Here is a 21,650-nt window from a genome sequence, read left to right on the forward strand (position 1 = left end):
GAACATGGAAAAAGAACAAGAAAAAACTGATGCTCAAAGACATTGGTGAAATCTAAAATATTAAAGTCTATCTAGTTTACTGTATAGCAAGAAAGAAGTGCTTCTTGTATGTAGAAACTCAAATCTACAATGTGTGCAGTAAGTATGAGATGACACTAGGTGGTGCATCAGACCACATGACCGTACTTATGACCGTAACAGGCCCATTTAAATTGAAGTATGCACATTTCCATAATGACACTGGCAATTACTATCAGTCTTGTATAATTACAAAGCAATAAAAATCACAGATGTGCGCTCATTGGATGCAATTTCTTTGAAATCTTTATTCAGAAAAAAACATATTAACATTATTTATAACTGTCCATTTGACAAGTCTGTCATCAACATACAATAACACAAAAATGTGTGAATCAACATTAGTTTGGTCAGGACGTGGTGGAGTCAAATTGACAAAAAAAAAAAGGAAAAATAAAAGAATAAACTGTTCCCTATAGAAATAAAAGCTTCTGCACATCAGCAAAGTAATCAGTGAGGAAGGCTGAGTAGATTTAAGTACCATCGCTCTGCTGTGTATTTGGAGGCAATCATTGATACTTGTGATCGAAAAACGCAGTCCATTCAAGGATGTAAAAAAAAAAAAAAAAACTCATACATGTCATAAACAGAGTTGATATATACAGACACCATATAGGCCCTTTGTTTTTTGTCATTTTTTTCTTTTAGAGAACAACATTAATGGAAACATTCCCCATTCTTCTTGGTTCTCAGTTTCAGTTGCGTAGAAACTGATTCTTGGACGGCTTCATTCAAAATGTACATGTAAGTGTATGACCCGAACACTGGTAAACATGCTTCAATGTCCGAAGACACAAATAAAGGTAGGAGAGCTCAGTCATCTATGGTTACTCATCCTGCATGGGGCCCCGGGGCCCCTGAAGCCTTTGTACAGCTTGGTCTAAATGGTTAAGAAGGCAGCCAAGTCAGTCAGTCAATTTATAAACACCTAGGCTAAATTGGTTTTACATGCAGCATCTTTTTGCTTGATTGTTGAAATTATTTAGTTCATTTTTTAATTGCTTGTTTTTTTTGCTTGTTTTGAGTTGTACTGAACGGCAAAGTAGCACACGACGTAGCCCCAGACCAGAAGCAGAATCCACAATCAGAGAAGTTGAAAGGCCAAAGACGACATTAATGACTGAAACACACAGTGTGGAGCAGGTATGAGTGTGTGTGTCCTCATATTAGGCCATGGTGTAACTTTTGCTTCTATCTGCAGGACTGCAAATGTTTGACCTCACTGAACGCGATCCAGTGGAGCTCAGAGGCGTCTGGGTGCACTTGGGTTAAGGGGAGGGTCCTGAATTCATCCTTGCATACCTGTACCATCTAAAATTGTCATTCTCATCATAATTACCATCATACACATCATTTGACAAGAAGTTACAAAAACAGAAGAGGGGAAGCTGATTTGGATCAAACAAACAGCCAGTTACATAAATGCCCCAATTTTCATCAGTGCCACTGGTTGACAACCACGAAGGGTTTTCTTTACACGAAACAGTGGGCAAGGGATAAGAATAGGCTTCACTTGAGCACACAAATACAGAAAGGAGAGGAGGAGGAGGAGGAGAAAGAAAAAGAGCCTGAAAAAAAAAAGAAAGACAAATATGTAAACGTCTCTCCAATCTGAGGGGGTTTATCCCAGCTGAGCTGTAGCAATGAACACACCATCAAGCACAATCCAGAGGTTAACAATCAAGAAATCCACAGTTCGGACAATTTTGCAATCCATAATCCATAATCCATTATCCGTAATCCAGCATGTTCCCTTTCTAGCCCTTTCTAGGTCCTTTCAGTTCTGGGAGGCTGGGGAGGAGGGGAGGGAGTGTGTTGAAGAGTAGACCTAGATGTGTGTGTGTGTGTGTGTGTGTGTGTGTGTGTGTGTGTGTGTGTTTTCTAAATTGTGTGTGTGTGTGTTAGGCATATTCCTGTGTGTGTATGTCCGTAACTGTGTACATTCTGGCATAGCTGTGTAAACTGGTTTGCATCCACCGCTGTAATCCCTTCATTAATGCATCTCAGAGTTGAGTTTGTCCTGGAAGATGTACAGGTTGTTGGTGGCGGCGATGGCAATGATGTTCTCAGTCGGGTGCCAGGCTGTGTGGAGGATCTTCTTGGTGAAGTCCAGGCTGTCCACGCTGATGTCGTCCTTCCGGCGCTTTCCCCCGGCGGCACAGACCCTCCGCGGCTTCAGGACAGCTCGGGGTTTGCTGCTCTCCCGCGACGCCTCCAGGGTCACGTCGCGTTTGGTGTTGCGGTCGAACATACGGAAGAAGTTGTTGTAGGCTCCAGTCATGATCACACTGAGAAGAAGAGAGAAATGATCAGGTCTGGACATTAACTTCCTAAACTAACCTTATCTCCTCCACTACATCCCTAAAAGTAAAGGGTCACTTCCTCCAAACTTCAAAAAGACCACTTAGTCATTGTGGTATCAGGAAAAGGAGATGATAACAGTTATATTTGGATAGGTTTTAAGATACTTTAAGATTCATTTGAGGTCATCACATCAATGGTGGAGGAAGTATTCAGATCCTTTACTTGATTAAAAGTATCAATACTGGACGATAACAATATCCAGTGTTGTATTCAACATTTAAAGTAAAATTACAAAAGTATTATCAGCAAAATGAACTAAAAGCAAATAAAGTAAAAGTACCACTTATGCAGAATGTGTACTGTGAAGTAATTTAATCTGTAACAATGCATCATATTTTATATTTTAAGTTAAAATAACTAATATGGCTGTTAAATAAATGTACTGCATTAAATTGAATAGAATTGTGGTAGAGTAGGAGGATAAAGTAGCATACAAATAAAGAAAAAGTACCTTAAAATTGTACTTAAGTATGGTATTTGAGTAAACGTACTTAGTTACATTTAGCCACTGACTCACACTATTGGCAAAGTAATTTAAATGTAATTGTATTCATAGAGGGATATCTCAACAAATCAGCAGATCAAACAGTAACTGCACCTTAATAATGGGTAAAAAGAAAAAAATGCCTTTTTTATCATTTGAATCTACTTATAAACCATTCCAAAAACATATAAGAGCACAAGTTCTCCTCTTGGTACAATTAGTTGTTATAAGTATAAAAACACAAAAACACATCCAGACACTTCAGGTACCTGTCCGAGCCGTTCCAGGCACACTCAAACTTGTCAAAGATGCAGTCGTTTTCATAAAGGGAACACAACTTGCTGCGGAGGTAATCGTGAACCTGGAGGAAAACACACATAGAAACGATTAAAAGGAGTCCAGTTAACAGCTGCTTCACTACCAGGTATTGACTCTCTATGAAACTATAAATAGAGTGAGCAGAAGATGCACACACACGTACACACACACACACACACACGAGAAACTCAGCACAGACAAAACACATTAAATGTGGGCAAGTTGTAACACAAACCTCCCTGAAGGCAACTCTAATGAGACACAACAGCAGCCCTGAGCAATATGAGGGCCAGGAGTACATTTTAATCTAAACTCCTTTTCCATATCAGTAAACCCATTAACATCCAAACCCACCAAGGGCATGATAATAGAGACACACATGTGAACACACACACACACACACACACACACACACACACACACACACACACACACAGACAGACACTGACTAATAACGCTTTTCCCTTCTGCTTTCATTGCACCCGCCTGTGTCAGCACTGTGATGCAAAGGGTTGAAATCTACACCTTCCTCCAGTCGCCGTGCTCTGCATTAAGCCCCGTATTTTCACATTCTGCATAAAGTCAGCAGTCAATAGTCGCCCCGCGATCAATAAATAGTCATGCTGAGGTCAGCTCATGGTTGTACATCAAACCAGGTGACATTTTTGTTTTCTCCTGTGGGTCTTTCGGCTCAGGGTGAAATGATAGTGTCAGAAGTTAAATATATACATTTTTTCCAGTCTGCACAAACTGATTTAGAGCACAGTGCCTCATCTCTCATGGATTTGAGCATATTTTTCAAGTTCCAGAAGGAATAAGACTGTAAATTAGCAGCTTAGCTCTTTTCTCCCCTCAGTTTACTCCATTCACACTCTGCCATCCCTCTTCCTCATCCTCCCCTCATTCTTCTCTCCTCCTCTCATCACACTCCCTCCCAAACCCTTACCCCTCTTCTCCCTCCCTCCCCGCTCTCCCTCCCTCTCCGTGCTGCATTGCAGATCTAGGTGTCGGGCCCTGTGTAAGGTATCCCTTCTTCCCATTTCACTTTATGAGTGGAGGCTCGGACTATAAATAGCTCCAGTGCGTCTTGGCCTCCCACTCCTGGCTGCCTCATAGGCCCTCACACGTCAGGCAGACACACACACAAACACACACACACACATGTTTACCCACACGCCCATGGCAGGAATACTAAACACACACTGAAAAAAGGAGTTGTACTTCTACTGTACATGAATACATAAACAGAAGCTGGTGTGGCCTTTACACAAAATCTACTTGGCACAAGTGACATGTGAGATAAATTGAGTGTGGATATGACAAGGATAACATGCAAAAAAAAAGCTCTTTTTATCAGCTTAGTACTTAGTTTTGTGTGGATATTATTCAACAGCATGTCAAGCCCACTTCATCTCTATCCCACATACACGGCATACTGACAATTTACTGTTCTCACACATGTGTTAATCTATCAAACATAAACATAAACTTAAGCCAAAGTGAAGGTTTCTGGTGATTCTGCACTGACAAGACGAAGAAGTGCATTCTCTGGCTCGTAATCAATCCAATTATCCTTAAAAGGTTTTGGAAAAATCTAATAATCAGGAAGCACTGTGATTCTGTGAGACAACCGTCTTCCCGTGATTTATTTCTGTCTCGTTATTCATATTTCCAGGATGACAGTGCCCTCTTTCTGTAAAGGGACAGTGAGTCACTTTCTGTGTCGTGTTTCAGTCACAAACACGGCACAGAAGTGAACATCTAATACAAATGACTCAACATACAAACTAAGGAAAAAGAATAAAGCATAATGTTTTAGTAAGGTGTCGTGAACACTACTGGAGAGAACTCTTCAGGCACTCTCCTTCCTGCTTAGTGGGATAAACTTTTATGGGAAAAATGTCTGAACTATATGGAAGAAAAGGTTTCCAAACAAAGGGACCTAAATTAAGTTTATGTGGGATTTCTCTAAACTGAATCAAATATAGACAATAATAATATTGTGTCAATGTCAATGGGCTGGTCCAAAACGAAAGAGTCCAAATGTGCCATCATCTAAAAAATGTGTAGGATTCATTAATTAGAACAACATCTTACAAAATGTTGTAAAAAAGAAGTAAGGAATATGGAATACATTTCTGTTACACATTAAGACAAATGTACTTTAACCAATCTGTGCATCTAAATAGATCATGTTTGTGTTGGCCTTTGGATTAAATAAACAACACAACAGATGTGGACAAATTAATTGTAATCCAGGTATAATATATAAATAATGTTAAATATAATTTTCAAGAGAGAACAGAAAGAAATGTGTGTTTTTGTACAACTGATTTGTTTGTTTTCATGTGGGTGTCATTTTATGTAATAGTGGAATGTTGGTTTGTGTATTCAAATTAAAAATAATGCACATAAGCAGGACTTTATGGCAGCAGCTTGTGGTGTTGGAATGAGCAATAACCTCAGGTTACAAAGGCTGTTGGCTATGACTGAATGTTATCAGCTGATGAAGCAAGAATATAAGAGTGACTCAACAGATGAGTGGATTCAAAAAGAAAATGTGTTTATGATTCCTCGACTACTGATCAGTTCAACTTGCCCGGAGTCAATTTGCCAGAAGGAATCTCATCATAGCAGCTGAGCCTGAGAGTAAATATTCATCCTCCTCATCATCATCCTTTTTGTATTTTCCCTCTCCCTCATGATTTTCTCATGCGGTCCCCGGTCACACACCTGGTATGTCTCCAGGGGCTTGCTCTCCATGTTGAGGTCCCAGACTTTGGCAGTCAGGTAGTCTCTGGTGAGCAGGTAGCGACCGCTGTGGCTGAACTTAACGTCCGACACAGAGGAGATGATCTCAGAGAAGAAGGAGCGAGCGCTGGGGTCCTCGGGCTCCTCGAACACTGGAGAGAGGGCAGGAGAGAAAAAGGGGGAGAGAGGAAGAGGAGGGGGAGTGCTGTCAAGCCAGGCTGAAACAAAGCGTGTCACATGATGATCGTATGTGTGTCTTTATCTCATGTACACGGATAAAGAAACCTCTGAAGCTTCTGTGTCTAAACATCAGCACATATCACAAGAGATCAATGAGAGAACAGAACAGCAGATTTTTGGGTACACTAACCGTGTTCTATATTAATAGTACAGCATTGGAAAGAAATATTATTAAATAGGGAAATAACGTTTGATTTGAGAAAATTTACTTTCCAATGACCTCAGTTTCAGTTGATTAACATTCCTAATTGAATACACAGTGTTTAGTGTCAAATCACTACCACAGATGTCCCCGCTCCTAACTACATAACCATACACTAAATAAAGCAAACTAATCATGATAATCCACTATGACGGATTAGGGATCGTGAAGCAAGTCTCTGCCAGTTGATTTTCATAAGCTAAATGAAAAGTCAGGGAATCCCCAAGTGATTATAATTCATCCTGCAGCGGCCATGAATGAGTCTAGCAAATGTCATGTTTATTCATCCAACAGTTATCCTCATGGTGGCACAAGAGGTAAAAATCAGGGGATAATCAAATGATTTAGTATTCATCATCTGGAAACCACAAATGTCTGTACCAAATTTCATGGACATCCATTCAATAGTTGTTGAAATATTTCAGTCTTTGCAAAAGTGGTGAACTGATCGACTGACCAACATTACTATCCTGGAGCCGCTAACATATCTAAAACCATAGACTATGTTTTGAAACTTATAGCTGCCTGAATGGTCGGACATTCATCTACATACAAAATGCCTTAAAAGCCTTATAAGGATGCTTCAAGAGATATAGTAAAGAAAAAAAACATAATGTGTGAGACTCCATCTCTCAGCAGCTTAACTCACATTTGGAGTGTTTGTCACACAGCGCTGCTTCCCTCATGTCACAGAGGCGCAGGGTGCCTTTGCTGCTGCTATAGACAAACAGGTTACAGTGGTGGGGGTGAAACTCAGCCGCTGTGATCACCTCTGTCAGATCCTCCATGTTGGTGGGTTTGATGTCCACGATGTCTGAGAGAAAGTGTCGCTCAGGGAAACAACAAAGACAGTGTACTTCCCAAGGCTAGGCAGCTTGTTTTTACCTGCTAAAGTCAACCACGCTGTATGTACATATTCATTCATTTATTCATTCATGCATTCATCAATTCTATTCAATAACTGTCTCAATGAGAAACTAATTAGATTATGATTGTTATAAATGAATGTGGAAACCCACACAAGTCCATAATCTACACACAAAATAAAAACACAAGTGTATGTAAATGTATAAATAACCATCACAATGTAAATAATTTACAGAGGAAATGAAGCAAACCAATTTAAATGTATCTTGGGGGGATTGTTGGGAGGAAAGTAATTCCATATTCAGATAAATTGTAATATCATAAATCCTGTCTGGGTCATGGGTGTGACTGTACTGTGTCCTATTGAGCTGGATTAGAACTCAGAAAGGGGCTGAAATATTTATGCACCCTTTGAATTATTCATTAAGCTACATTTTCACTCCTCAAGAATAATATTCCCCTCCCCCAGCACTGTGTGTCTTTGTGCATTTTTTTTTTTTTTTTTACAACAAAGTGGGATTTGCAATGTGGGAGTTTGTTGTGTGTGTGTGTGTGTGTGTGTGTGTGTGTGTGTGTGTGTGTGTGTGTGTGTGTGTGTGTGTGTGTGTGTGTGTGTGTGTGTGTGTGTGTGTGTGTGGGCAGGGATTGATTATTGAGCATGTGTAAGCGTCTATGTGTTGTGTATGCATTCATTATCTGTGCCCCTGTGCTTTAATAAATCTCTTCCTGCTTTTATAAGAGTGTGTGCATGTGTGAGGCTGTATGTTTGTTTTCTCTTCTCCTCACAATGAATGCACTCTACAACCTAAAGGATACTGAAGCTGCGGTCGGTGATGTCCAGATGCCAGAGGTTGATCCTCAGATCATCAGCTGACATGTAGGTCTCATAGTCGGAGTTGACGGAGATGGAGTTGACGTGGTAGGTGTGGGCGTTGGCAAATACTCGCCGCGGGCTCACCTCCACCATCAGGTCCATTGGCATCAACACCGGCACCTCAAAAGGCAGAAAGAGAGAGCAGTTTCACATCCCATGTCACTGATTAGGAGAAGACAGATGGTGAAGATACAGACAGATTAGATTCAATTTAAATAATTCCATTCTACCGTGAATTAATATTTAATGAATTACTTCCTTTGACATCAATAATACATTATTGCTGGAACTCCAACGTGCTCGCTTGATAGCAATATCAGGGCCAGTTTAGGTCATGAGCTCATTTGGCTGCATTTTCATATCTTTTCATTTGCATAAAAACGCAATTTCTTTGTCAAAACATGATTTACATATTTATATACAGCTTAAATGTGTGTCCTTATTTGCATACAGCGCAGTGAGGGCACCGTCACCATACAAATGCATGTACTCATACTATACATGCGTACCCACACACACGTGCACACTCAGCATACTCATTACCAGAAATTCACAACAGTAGTACAACTACAGATGTCGTGCTTCTCTCCTGTACAGCTGGAAAACGAGTGTTTCTCCGCCCTCACTACTTCATACACACATGTACCACTGTGCCAGTGACCCAGTTTTGCACATGCAAACACATCTGTACCCACTGACCCAGTTATGTTGTACAACCAATCAGCATGTATGAATGTTTTAGTGTCTAAAAGAGACAGACAGATCTTAGATATATAGATGTTACCTGTAGGGAGGTGACGGTGGAGATGTCCTTAATGCGACCCTCGTCATCCTTCAGGTTGTACCCCTCCGGCCGTTTGTCTCTTTCACTCACCTTCCACAACTTAATGGTCTTATCTGGGAATCAAAAAGGGTTGTTAAGCAATCAGATAAGAACAGATTCAATCTGAAAGAGTAACAAATGAATAAAAGGTGTTTGTTGATATGCTTTAGGAAGCTATCTAGAGATCTTAGATTAGATGTGATTAAACAAATCAGAGCAGGCTAAATGTGGAATATTCATCTCAAATTGATACATTCTCAAAAAAGAGCTGTTTTAAGATTTAAGCATAAAGATCCAAATCATTTCTGGCACTTGAACCCCAAAATAAGTGACTTAATAGACAAGATAATCCAGCGCACCCCAAACTGTCAGCTCTGAAAGACGGCTCGGACTGTGAAACTCCAAATGAGCAAACAGCGAGGTTTTGTTTTATCAACACTGACAGACACAGAACGTCTCTGTATTAAATTGAAAAACTGACAGCAAGCTTTCCAGCAGCATTACCCAACTGCTGAGGCAGGTCTTACATTTTTCATACCCTCAATCATAAATAATATAGTACTTAAATAAATCAATAACAGGGCGCTCAGGGAAAATCTATAGATTTTCCAATATAGCCATAAACTCTGAATGTAAGCTGATGATAGGAACTCTTATCCAAGGCAGACCAACTCCTAATGCACTACAGAAATATGATGCAACACAAGCGGCAACTCTTCTCCCTTTACGTGAAGGAAACTCTGCTTTCTGTCTTCATTTCAACTGCCCCAATATTCCCGTCACTCTGTCAAACACTTGATAAGGGAGAAACTATTATGTAACTCAGACGTGACATAATCATTCAAAGTGTTTTCCAAAAAACTATCAAAACCAAGCACATCACTACATCTGAGTCGTCCTGGTTCCTATAAGATGCCTATGTGTGCGAGGGTCTCTCACCATTGGTGGAGAGGAGGAAGTGTGCGGCGTTCTGCTGAGGCAGCCATCGGATCTTATTGATCTTCTCCTCGATCTCCAGACTCTTAAGGTAGTCGAACTCGGGCTCATGGCTCTGGAAGGTGCTGTAGACGTTGTACTCTCCCTGGGAGAATGGCTCAATCTTGCTCTGTGGAAAGAAAAGGAGGTCCGTGGAAATGTGGGGAGAAAGATCTGCATCTCCTCACATATACAATCACTGTGCAATGTAACACGGCAGGCCAAAGCCAGCTAGAAGTCACCTTGATCACGTGAAGAAATAGTACAGCACGAAGCCTGCTCAGCTATAACGATACACTCTCTGACACATCAGGAGTATCAACTATTTATCATTCAATCTAGACTGTAGCTGGAGGGGAACAGTGTGTGTTCATCACTGCTCTCACAGCTGGAATGAAACATTTTATATTTGTGTGTATGTGTGTGTGTGTGTGTGTGTGTGGGTGTGTGTGTGTGTGTGTGTGTGTGTGTGTGTGTGTGTGTGTGTGTGTGTGTGTGTCTCTACCTCAGGTTCCCTCTGAAAGATGACCACTCGGCCTCCCTTGTCCCCTGTGGCCAGGAGCTCTCCGGTATGGTTGAACTCAACAGTGGAGATGATATCAGCTGAGGGAGAGACAGACATGGAGGCACAGAGGAAGAGAAAGAGAAACGTAGCATGAGAGGAAAGAACGGCAGGGAAAGAGGGAGAAGGAGTAGCCATTAGCTAATTGACCACACATCATCATTCATCTATACAATCTGTTTATCTGGAAACAATCAATGCATTCATATGTAAGTGGATCAAATCAATGTTTAGAATAAAACAATATTTGATCACTAATAACTCAAATATTCTGCAACTGTGTGTAAACCAGAGAATTCAGATTATACTGTACATATTTGCCCATCAAACATACAGAAAACCAAAGACACACACACACACACACACACACACACACACACACACACAGCTGTTTCACATTACGCACAGGTGTTATCTGTGTTCCAGGGTGACACATTCACAATGACTCACACTATGACACTTCCAGTGAACAAGATTACAGCGTCACTTGAGTTCATCTTGTGTGTTTGTGTGTTTGTGTGTGTGTATAAGAGTAATTATGTACTCTATCGTCTCTTTAGTGTCTTAAAGTGTAAACACAACTCAGAGTGCATTTGCATTCGCGACTAAATAATATTCAAAGATCATTGTTCAGGCCATACATTTGCATCTTTGCAACAATGTCCCCCGAACACCAACACAGTCTGACTCAGTGACAACACTGATATGAGAAGTAACCACGTTATTAAGCACTTAGCATTTACTGGCTTGATGCTTTCAGTGGACCTTCCTGCATCACACAACACACAGTCTAATGAAGAGCATGCCAGATATCTGAAGCTTGAATTTGGTTTAACGTTGCATGTAATCTCCTCCCTGCTCTTCTAATCCTCCTTTCACTTTCCCTTTGTACAGCAGATTACAGAAGTATTATTAATAAATATATATTTGCAGACAGAGCTGATCTGGAGGGGAAAAAAACATATTGGTGGATAAACCTCTTTCAAAGTAATTATAAGCTGAGGTTCAATGAAAAAGAGGTGCTATAGTATGAGGAGATCTATCTAACCTAAATGATTTGGTAGTCTGAATGCCATGGTCATGACTTGATCAAATAAAAATAATCACTTAAATCATATAAATAATTAATGTAGGCCCATATTTTGACTTGTAATCTTCCTACATTCATGCTTCTCATTCACCGTAAACCTAATGAAAACCTAATTTAGTTGAACACAACAAGTAAATAAGTCCAGTTAACAAGCAGAAGTGAACTGAATGTTCAGCTGAGTTGTGAAGTTTCAAATCTGTGGATGGACTTCACACTTATAATAATATAATTAATATAAAGGCTGTGTGTCGCTGGTGATGCTGCTCACCATGTGGATGACTTCAGTGCTGAGTGACTTGATAACTTTCAAAATGGCCATAATCAACCACAGTCACAATAAAATGCATCCCTATAGTGTTGTCCTCACGTGACCCCCACTAACATACTGCATCATGATACAATAGTGGTGCAGATTCTTTCAGCCTGACCAAATCAGTTAACTATGACTGAAACTATTTTAAAGGAATAGTTCTTGGCTTCCTGGAGTCTTGTCATCACCAGGAAGGCAGCAACAACCAGCAGAGACTCCGCAAAGTCACTGCACCGCGGACAAGAAATAGTTCCAGTCTGTAACCTCACTCGAGTGAAACGGATCCATACTCAAAACTACAACATGGCATTGTGTATGGATCTGTTTCACTTAACACCTGATATTATATATATATATTTTTTGTTTTGTTTTGTTTTTTTAAACATATATGGTACAATTGCTTCCATGTAACTTATGCAATTTACTGTGTTGCTAACCTCGCATGAATGATAACCTACCATAAAGAAGATTACAGTATTAATGCATATATTTGTGTCTGATGGAACATAAAAAACAGATGTCATTTTCTGAGTGAATACTGCTCGTTGCTGACCATAAAATCTAAAAAGCTATGCCACTTAAAAACAAAACCTACAGTTGTTTTCAAAATATTCTCAAGGTAATCGAGACAAGGGCTGCACAACCTAAGGTGCATTGTGACTGGCTTAGTATTGTGGCCTCCAAAGCAGTGCCACCTCAACGTTTTTTTTAATACAGCAAAAGCTTAAATCTGCTACAAAATAATCAAATACTATCTTCAAAAATGTCAGATTAGATTTCAAAATAACTTAATGTTAGATGTCGTATCACACTAAGCCTTCAACAAAGCAGTCCACTGAGCTCTGTTTTGATGAAAAGAACATGGTCCTTGACTGTAATAAAAAATAGAGCGTGGAGAGTTTATTTATTGAGAGTCAAAGTGATTCCAGGCTGCAGCCTTGTCAAATTCATGGTGGCCTTGAGAGAGAGAGAGAGAGGGAGAGATATTTTATGATGAGGGGAGACAGGGACTGCTCCTCAATCTCTACCCGAACACTACCGTATTCACTCTGTGCCTCACACACCTCATCTATTACTGGTTATTATAATTTATCTACTAGTCATTGCACTGCTCCTTGATCTCACTTCAGTACCTTCTTTATTCTTCAGTTTCAATTCCTTTCTTCTATTTCAGTCTTTCTCTTAATCCCTCTCCCCCCACACGTTCTTTTGTCATCTCTCATCTCTTGTTCCCCAGTTTCTCTTTTTTTTGCCTCATTTCACTCTCTCATTTTGTTCCTGGTTGTCTATCCACATTCATCTCTCTCTCTCTCTTTCTCTCTCTCTCTCTCTCTCTCTCTCTCTCTCTCTCTCTCTCTCATCCCTCCCCCACGGCACTCTGCTGCCTGGCTGTATGTTACGTCTACATAGTGGTGGTGGTGGTGCTGCTGCTGGTGGTGGTGGTGGAAGAATGGATGGAAAGGATGGAGAGGGAGGTGGAGGGAAGAGGCGCTGGGGCGGAGGCGGTGAAGGGGGCTTTTGGTGAGCAGGGGTTGCCATGGTAACAGGCTGAGCCAACCAGTAGCATGAGTACTCGTAACGGTTAGCCGTATATGGCACACTGGTGAAGGAGGAAGTGGGATTCATCAATCCAATCCTCGCAGGAAGCAGCGTGGTAAAATGATTACGGCACTGCAGTTTTGTCCACTAACAAATTAATACCAAGGGGAAGGTCCAAAGTGAGGAAAAGCAGATAATTAATGCATATACACACATGATGACCCCTACACATGCAGTGAAATTCACAAACACACATACACCAGACAGCTTTCAATGTACACATTCATATAATGATGCACAGCAAGTGTGTGTGCAAGAGACTGTGTGTGTGTGTGTGTGTGTGTGTGTGTGTGTGTGTGTGTGTGTGTGTGTGTGTGTATGTGCACACCCAACACATTTACAGATAACTCTGTCTCCACACAGCACAGAAAAAGAGCAAAGCTAAGCAAAACCCACAGGAGCGGCGCACAATATAGTTAAATCAAATATGGAGCACGCACTCTTGTCTCTCATCCTCTGTTCTCAACCATAACCCTCTCTCTCACACACACATACACACACACTCCACACCCATCTGTCTCTCTGATGTTCTATATTAGAAGAGTACTACAGAAAAATAAACCTCTAAGAACACAAACAAATACAGCAGAAACAAGAAGTATCATGAGCGCTGTGGCTCTCCTCCAATAGGCACCACTGGCCAGTGTACTGATGTAATATGTATGTTTGTGTGTGTGTGTGTGTGTGTGTGTGTGTGTGTGTGTGTGTGTGTGTGTGTGTGTGTGTGTGTGTGTGTGTGTGTGAGACTGAGTCTGTTAGGCTGTCAAGCTGTAAGTCAATATAGTGTGGATGTGTGTGCTACAGTATAGCAAGCTAGCAGTGTCTGTCTACCACAGACAGTCCATTAGCATCAGCAGGCCTGTCTGACTCATCGCCACACTGCAGAAGCTGGGGAACACACTGTGACTGCGAGTGCATGCGCCCACACATACAGTATACATCAACACAATACAACACACAAACATGAATCAACCAATGACACATGCGCGGGTGATAAACACCAAACACATGAATGCACTGATAGGTGTTTACACAGACATTGGCTCCTCAAATTTGACAACTTGCAGTTTTCCTCTGATCTGATTTACAGTATATCATTGAAAAATGAACATCTTTAGACATTTGGGGACTACACTGTGACAATAACTGACAGATCTACAGAAAACGTATCTGCCACAATATTGATAACTGATTTGATAATAGACATTAAAAAAATGGATTTGCTGCTTTTCTTTGTCTTAAGTGACAGTAAACTGAATATCTCATGGTATTGGACAAAACAAGGAATTATGAAGACAACATCTGGACATTCAGGAAATAGCAAATAGCTTTTTTGACTATTTTGTGATATTTTATAAAGCAAAAATTAATCAAGAAAATAAAAGGTGGATTAATTGATCATGAAAATAATTGTTATTTTCAGACATCCTGTATTATAGACATTAAGATTAGTGGCTACAACAGTAGACAATGCAGAGAGGAGAGGAGGGAGAGATGAGGAGGTGGCGTAGGTAAAGGGAGGTGGATTTCCTTATTTCTTTTTGTTAAGGCTACTACAGGGACAGAGAGGGGCGCAGACGTCCTACAGTCCCAATTATAGATATCTTAGGACTGGGTAAACACAGACCATTAAAGCCGAGCCAAAAACACACACGCCTTAAAAGGGAGGACAAGCCACCGCTCAGCAGGAGACGTGTGTATGTTTGTGTGCACCCCACATTTCCTGTGTACGTGTGCACAAGTGTGTGTACTCAATTACCCAGCAGAGAAATAAATTGGTTGGAGGTAGAGGAGGGAGGACAAGGGGGGAGAGACTGCCGGAGGGAGACGTTAAATTGAACCCTGTCCTGCAGTTTTGGAGTTATCTGAAAGAAAAAAACTGGGGCATGTGTTTGTGTTAGAGGTGTGTGGAGAGGACTGATTTAAACTCAGCACAGTAGGAAATCTGCCATTTACCCAAACACACATCGACACAATGGAGCAGAGCTGGTGTGAGCCTAATGATTATAGACCCAAACAATTAGAATCACAAACCAAGCCGGCTTCAGCCTGTGTGAAATACACCTGTAATCCTGCTTTGCCTCGCTGCAAAGACATCTTCTAGCTGCATGAATGCTCAAAGCTGCAATCTGTGACCAAAATCAATTTGTTTTTCCAGCAGATTTGTGAGACTTCAACATAAAAAAAGATTATGAGTTTAGCGGGTTTACACCCAATATAATCCAGACGACACTGAAAACTGGGATTATGTGTCGACGCCTCATAAATACTGAAATGTAATCCCATATTCAGAAAACTCTGAAGCCATTTTTTTATGCTGCCATGCTTATCTTTCTGTGCGGATGAGTGCAGAGCTGGAACGATTAGTCGTCAGAAAGAAAATTATACCGCAACTATTTTGATATTTGATCAATTCTTTTTTTTTGCCAAAAAATCTTAAAATTGACTGGTTCCACATTCTCAGATGTGCATTTTTTTGCTGCATTCTTTGGTATTTTATGAAAGCAAACTAAATACCTTTGGACTGCTTGTAAGAAAAAACAAGCAGACCCCTATTCACACAGTACATGTATAGTGCATTTGTGTCAAGAGGTTCGTGTGCATAGATGTGAGTGTCTGTGTGTGTCTTCCTCTTAAATAGAGGTAGAAGTGAGATAGATGCTTTGAAGGAGCTGGGGTGTCGTCTGGTCAAACTATTTAAAGAAATCAAATCACACACTCACACCCACACAGACGATCCACACTGAAACAGGCAGACTGAGACGAAAATAAAGAGGAAGGGATAAAAATAGAGACAGGATGAGGGAGACAGACAGAGACAAAGCGATGTTGAAGATATTTAAAATTCTCAGACTCACATGAGATTTCACCTGACTCAAAATACACACACACTCGATGACTTCATCCGAGCACACGCACACACACTCCGCCACGCTCAACCCCCCCCACACACACACACACTTACAGTCGCACACGTACGTCACACTGGGGTCATGTGGCGCAACTGTGCGACACAGATGTGACCTTTGGGATAGAAGAGGATAGCGCACACACCTTCAGTGTAAGAGGCAAACGGCTCGGGCTCCAGAGAAAGGGTAGTGATGTCGGAGCACAGGACCTGGATGGGGCTCAACATCCTGGGGGAAGACTCCAGGGTGGAGAGGGGTGGACAGGATGGGCGGAGCTCTTCAGGCTATAGCCAGGAGCAGCCCTGCAAGAGGAGCAAGGATGGAGGGAAGGAGGGAGGAGGGCAACAGGGAGGAGCAAAGGGTAAGGAGGGAAGGACCGGGGAGGGTGGATGGGGTCAAGGGTAGGGACTGAGTTACTGCATCACCACATCCGGCCATGAGTACTCACCAGAGAAAAATTACTGATGGTGTATCTATGATCAGTCTGAGTCTACAGAACATGATGTATTCACATGTTGGGTTTGGCAGGAAGGCATTGCAAAACATGCAGGATGGACAGAGATAGACAGCTTGTGGGACAGAGTCCTAATGTGCTTGAGTAGGCGTCTTTTCTCTAATGAAGTTTTGCAGGTGGACGTAACAAGAAGGGTAGACAGCACTCACATTTCCCCAGAGGTGACTGACAATTCGAAAAGAGCAGCGAGAGCTGGTGAAACCTCACTTACTTACATAAGAGTATGATGACTAATAATGACTTTCATTATTGATTAACCTGTCAGTTGAAATGCCAAACATAATGACATCTGCTCATCACAGGTTTCTAAAGCCCAAAGCAATTTAGAAACTGTCAAGTTTACGTGAGCACCCAAAGAAATACAGTTTGAAATTATATGAATTTAAGACTTGGAAGTAAATATCAATGTTCAGAGACGCTGCCAACAGCAAACACTTTACTTCAAGAGTTACATGTACAATTTATATTTATACATATATGTTGTTTTACAGGGTCAACTGTACCATTTTAAGGTTTTTATTTAAAGCATTGATACTTGTGTATATGGTGCACAATACTTATGGGGGTTAGTGTGCTTGCATTATTTACGAAATGGGATCAGTCATAAATAATGAATTTACAAACTGTCAAAAATGTAAAACTTCAGAATTTTGATGCAACCTAAAACTCTTGTTATTATTTCCTCATCCATCCTTGAACCCGATGCTGCTCCAGTCGGAGGTGAGGGTGTAGCAAAGGGAGACATTGAGGAGGGCAAAAGAAGTGAGAGGAAGGGATTAAGAGATGGAGGGGAGAAGGAAGGGAGGTTGAGGTAGAGGGAGGTTAAGCATCCCTCCTTTGTAGGAGTTAAAGGGCAGGGGAATCCCCACGGGAAGATCTGCAGACACACTGTTTTGTATGCGCACACACACATATAAACACACACAAAACCCTTGCAGACAGACTCACACACATACGCACACCCGAGCAAACAAAAAGAAACACAGTATGCACTCAAGGAACGCAGACATGAATATGAATGCAACACGGACAGAAAATAAAGAAAGATGGAGACACACAGCAGCTAACGAAGTACATCCGAGCGTAAAATCACATGCACCACCTCACTTTGTCTTTTTCTTTTACACACACACATACACACACACACACACACATACAGAGGCACATTGTGTTTGAGCAGCCTTCAGAGCACTGTTGGATAATTGTTTGGCAGACGCGCCACTTCAGCACGGGGCAATGCTGCGAGTTGCGTTAGAGGACCGATGGGGAAAGAGAGAGATAGGGAGGCAGTGGGGGATGGAAATGGGGAGGAGGACGGGGGATGGGGTGAACATTGAGATAAGGTGGAGGGGGTTGGAGCGGATGTAGAAGAGGAGGCAGGTAATGACTCATTTTGTTTATTTGTGAAGGAAAATTATCTTTTTTTTGGTCATTAGGGGAATTGCTGTGAGATTGATTTCTACAGCACAATTTGCACTTACTCATCTGCAACTATCTATCTTCAAACTGTCCATGTGTTGCACGTTCCTGTCAGACCAACAGTGTTCGGTGGTGTGTTCACCTTGCTGTGAGCTCATCAGCAATTCACCCTGAATAATTCCTGTGTCTGCCTGAGATGTGTGGAATAATTAATACTGCCATTATTGGTGGGTGGAGACGACCTGTCAATCATATTGGCCAAGCATGAAAGGTGGCATGTTTATCACCACGGACTGTTGCTATGGTAACAATTTATGGTCGGTGATGGATGTTAAGACTGATTTTCTGCCACTAACTCATCAAAACCCTTCTCTGAAAAGGACAAAGACACATATTGGTCATATACTGTTTGTACAAGAAAAGAAGCGCACACGCACAGACAAACAAAGATGTAAATAGATGTTCTTCTGTCTTCTCAGCAGTATAATATCTTGTATGCACACACACACACACACACACACACACACACACACACACATTTACTCAATCAACAGGCAGCACGACAGGTCTCCCCTGACTACAGTAGCTGCTTCTGTGTGAGGGATATTATGTTACAGCACAGACACGGGAAGCATAATTCCCTTTCTGGAGTGTTACAAGGATCACAAATGACCCCCAAATGATAATCCGCTGTTGTGGTCTAAGAGGCGTGGCGAACATGAGCCGAGTGTAAGAAACAGATTTGGGACAGACAGACAGGCAGCAAGGCGCACGGCGAAGCTCGAGTGCAGGTGAGATTAGTGGTGTAATTGAGATTAGCAGAAGGGTTGTTATCCAAGGTTTTAATCCATCTGTTTTATGAAACATACCAAAACAACTAATTCATCTGCACAGCTTGTGTTCTGCTGGACTTTTTAAACATTCCCCCGTCTGAGAAGTGATACTCTATATATTCAATTTGACACCATGCATGTGTGTGACTCTCTCAGGATGTGAAAGATGACATGCAGTGCAATGAGTACAAAAGAACGTGGTGGAAATGTCAAGCTTGCTCTGCTGTTACAGAAAAATAACTATTCTCCTACACAAACAGAGACACACACACACACACACACATTCTGACACAGGCCAGATCAAGTATTCCCTGCAGTTTGACAAAAAAGCTGTTACACAAGGTAAGAAAGTGGTTACAAAAGCATAAATAAACAAAAACACAGAAGGGAAGGAGAGGAACGCTTGCATAAAAGTGTTTTGCTCCCTAGTTCTTGTTGCTCTGTCTACAACTCTGTCTGATCAACACAGAGCTTACAGAGGATTAGGAAGCCGTCCTGAGCTTGTTTTTGCATACACACACTTTGTCACACACACACACACACACACACACACACGTTACAGAAGTCCAATACATAGAAACACACTCTCATGGTGGCACACTTAAACAAACACTTTGTAACACATACAGCTTCCTATGTCATGCTCTTACCTTCAGTCACATAGTTGTGGTCGGGGAGGAAGCCGCGGTGGTTGAGCGTCGGGGTGGCGTCAGTGTCTTCGCCCATCAGCGGGGCCGGGGGAAGCGCCCGTCTTGGTGGGGCAGCGTGGTGGTGGCAGATCGGTGGTGGAGGGGGTGGTGGGGATGCCGGACAGCACAGCGCCCATACTGTTGCCCGCAGACGCCTCCTCAGCACAAGGGCGCAGAGCCGGGCATCCTATCCTTAAGTGAGGAGGGAGTGGGCCGGTCCCGAAGGAGGGATGGGTGAGTGTAGGAGTCCACACAGCTGCTTCTGGGAGCCAGATGCAAACCTGCAGGAGGAGGATTATTTGAAAACAGTTCAAAATCCACCAGGGGTGAGTTTGATTTGTGTCTCGCAAGAGCACACATCACTTGTGAGGCAAGAAAAATCCAGCGCACCCCGTGTCCACTCTGCAGCTGCTGAGCCCAGGTGTGGCCTGACCAATGCTACTCTTGCAAACACACACAGAATACTGTGTAATCCTGTGCTCTCCGAAATGGGCAAAGTCCCTACTTGTTAATGTTTCAAGAGAGGAGAGGAGATGAAGAGGAAAAAGAGGAGGAGGAGGAGGAGAGTGGGGGGAGGGGAGAGAGGGATGAGCAGAGCCCCTGGTCGGTGTATCTGCAGTGCTGCTGCTTCTGCAGTGAACTCACACTCATGGACACACATATACACACACATATACAGACAAACACCCACTCACCTACACAATCAGCAGCTTGTGGGTCAGGTACTCCTCAGTGGATCCTCCATGTATAACATCCCTCTCCTCCTCAGCGGCTGACTGTCTCTCTGGTTTCTCAGCTGTTCCAGTATGAGGAGGAAATTCCTACCGGCCCTGCGTTATGCTGCAGTCTGCGCTCTGGCGTATGTATGAAAGGCAGACCGAGAGGTAGAGAAAAGGGGGAGGGAGAGTGAGAGAGAGAGGATCTGTCCTGCTGCGCTGGTACGTGTGTGATGCATCAGAGCAGGCCCCGCCCTCTCCTCGGAGCAGCCAATCATCACAGAGCTGAGATCTGCCTGACCACTGACTGCAGGTGATTAAACATGATAAAGAGACCGAGAAGGATGAGTTAATCAATCCTTTTTATTTTTTTTTCTGTCTTCTGTTGTTCAGGGATTGTGTTGTTGGGTTTTCTATGATGTGGTTTTTGTGTATTTTTATATTTAAAAAGGATGGAGGGATGGAGGGATGGAAGAGCGGAACCGCCAGTGTCTTATAAGGTTGTGACTAATGAGTGAGAAAGGAGAGAGTGCCGGACAGAGGATGAAATTAGCACCGTTTCACTTGACTGAGTGCTGAATATGAACCGTGGTACAGTGACTACTAGAGGATTCACCTGGAGACATAATTCAATTAGCACACCACTGACACACATTTCAAATCACAGAAGAATCTCTTCTATGCAAGTGTGTATAGTAGTTAGAAATGAGTGATATCAACTTAAGAGCATTGTATCATGATATGATCTCATCAAGTTGTGGTTTTCTTTGGAGTTTCTGTTCAACTTTTGGGAAATTTGGAAAATAGGCCTTTTCACTTTCTTGTTGAGAGTTTATTGGATCAACACCACTCTCATTTCTGTCCATTAAAATACGACAATACTGCCAACAGTCTGTTAGCCTAGATTAGCATAAAACCACAACTTTCAGATTCAGTAATGCGTTAAAGGTTCTGTTCTATCTTAGTTTGCGCATGGCTAGGCTCACTGTTCCACTGTTTCCAGTCTAAGATAAAACAGTCTCCTGGCTCCATC

General features: G+C 42.0%; 1 protein-coding gene across 4 annotated transcripts; it reads right to left on the minus strand.

Moving 5' to 3' along the window:
- Positions 1-301: 301 nt before the first annotated feature.
- LOC137875507 (serine/threonine-protein phosphatase 2A 55 kDa regulatory subunit B gamma isoform) lies at positions 302-20,813 on the minus strand. Of its 4 annotated transcripts, none has more exons than XM_068714824.1 (10): positions 20,601-20,813; positions 19,863-20,182; positions 10,482-10,579; positions 9,941-10,106; positions 8,963-9,075; positions 8,121-8,298; positions 7,087-7,251; positions 5,978-6,147; positions 3,196-3,287; positions 302-2,366 (listed from the first exon to the last, which is right to left on the minus strand). In XM_068714824.1, the coding sequence occupies exons 2-10, from the start codon at positions 19,936-19,938 to the stop codon at positions 2,072-2,074; spliced, it is 1,353 nt and encodes a 450-aa protein (XP_068570925.1). In that variant the 5' UTR covers positions 19,939-20,182; positions 20,601-20,813; the 3' UTR covers positions 302-2,071. The 4 variants fall into 4 exon arrangements, with proteins under 4 accessions (XP_068570925.1, XP_068570923.1, XP_068570926.1 ...); XM_068714822.1 differs by having other exon boundaries at positions 20,597-20,813; XM_068714825.1 differs by lacking the exon at positions 20,601-20,813 and adding an exon at positions 16,592-16,748 and having other exon boundaries at positions 19,863-19,943.
- Between the last annotated feature and the right edge of the window lie 837 nt (positions 20,814-21,650).

Source organism: Cebidichthys violaceus, unplaced genomic scaffold (assembly GCF_023349555.1).
Source record: "Cebidichthys violaceus isolate CVI_PGR_0920_01 unplaced genomic scaffold, fCebVio1.0.p SCAF_2, whole genome shotgun sequence".
Taxonomy (NCBI): domain Eukaryota; kingdom Metazoa; phylum Chordata; class Actinopteri; order Perciformes; family Stichaeidae; genus Cebidichthys; species Cebidichthys violaceus.

Bases quoted from the DNA above. Each gene is read 5' to 3' on its own strand.
- LOC137875507 (XM_068714825.1), bottom strand. From the start codon at position 16,673: ATGTTGAGCCCCATCCAGGTCCTGTGCTCCGACATCACTACCCTTTCT. The intron at 6,148-7,086 runs GTGAGTTAAGCT...CCCTCTCTCCAG, and splicing joins GTGTGACAAACACTCCAAAT to TGTTCGAGGAGCCCGAGGAC. The intron at 3,288-5,977 runs GTGTGTGACCGG...GTTTTCCTCCAG, and splicing joins AGCCCCTGGAGACATACCAG to GTTCACGATTACCTCCGCAG.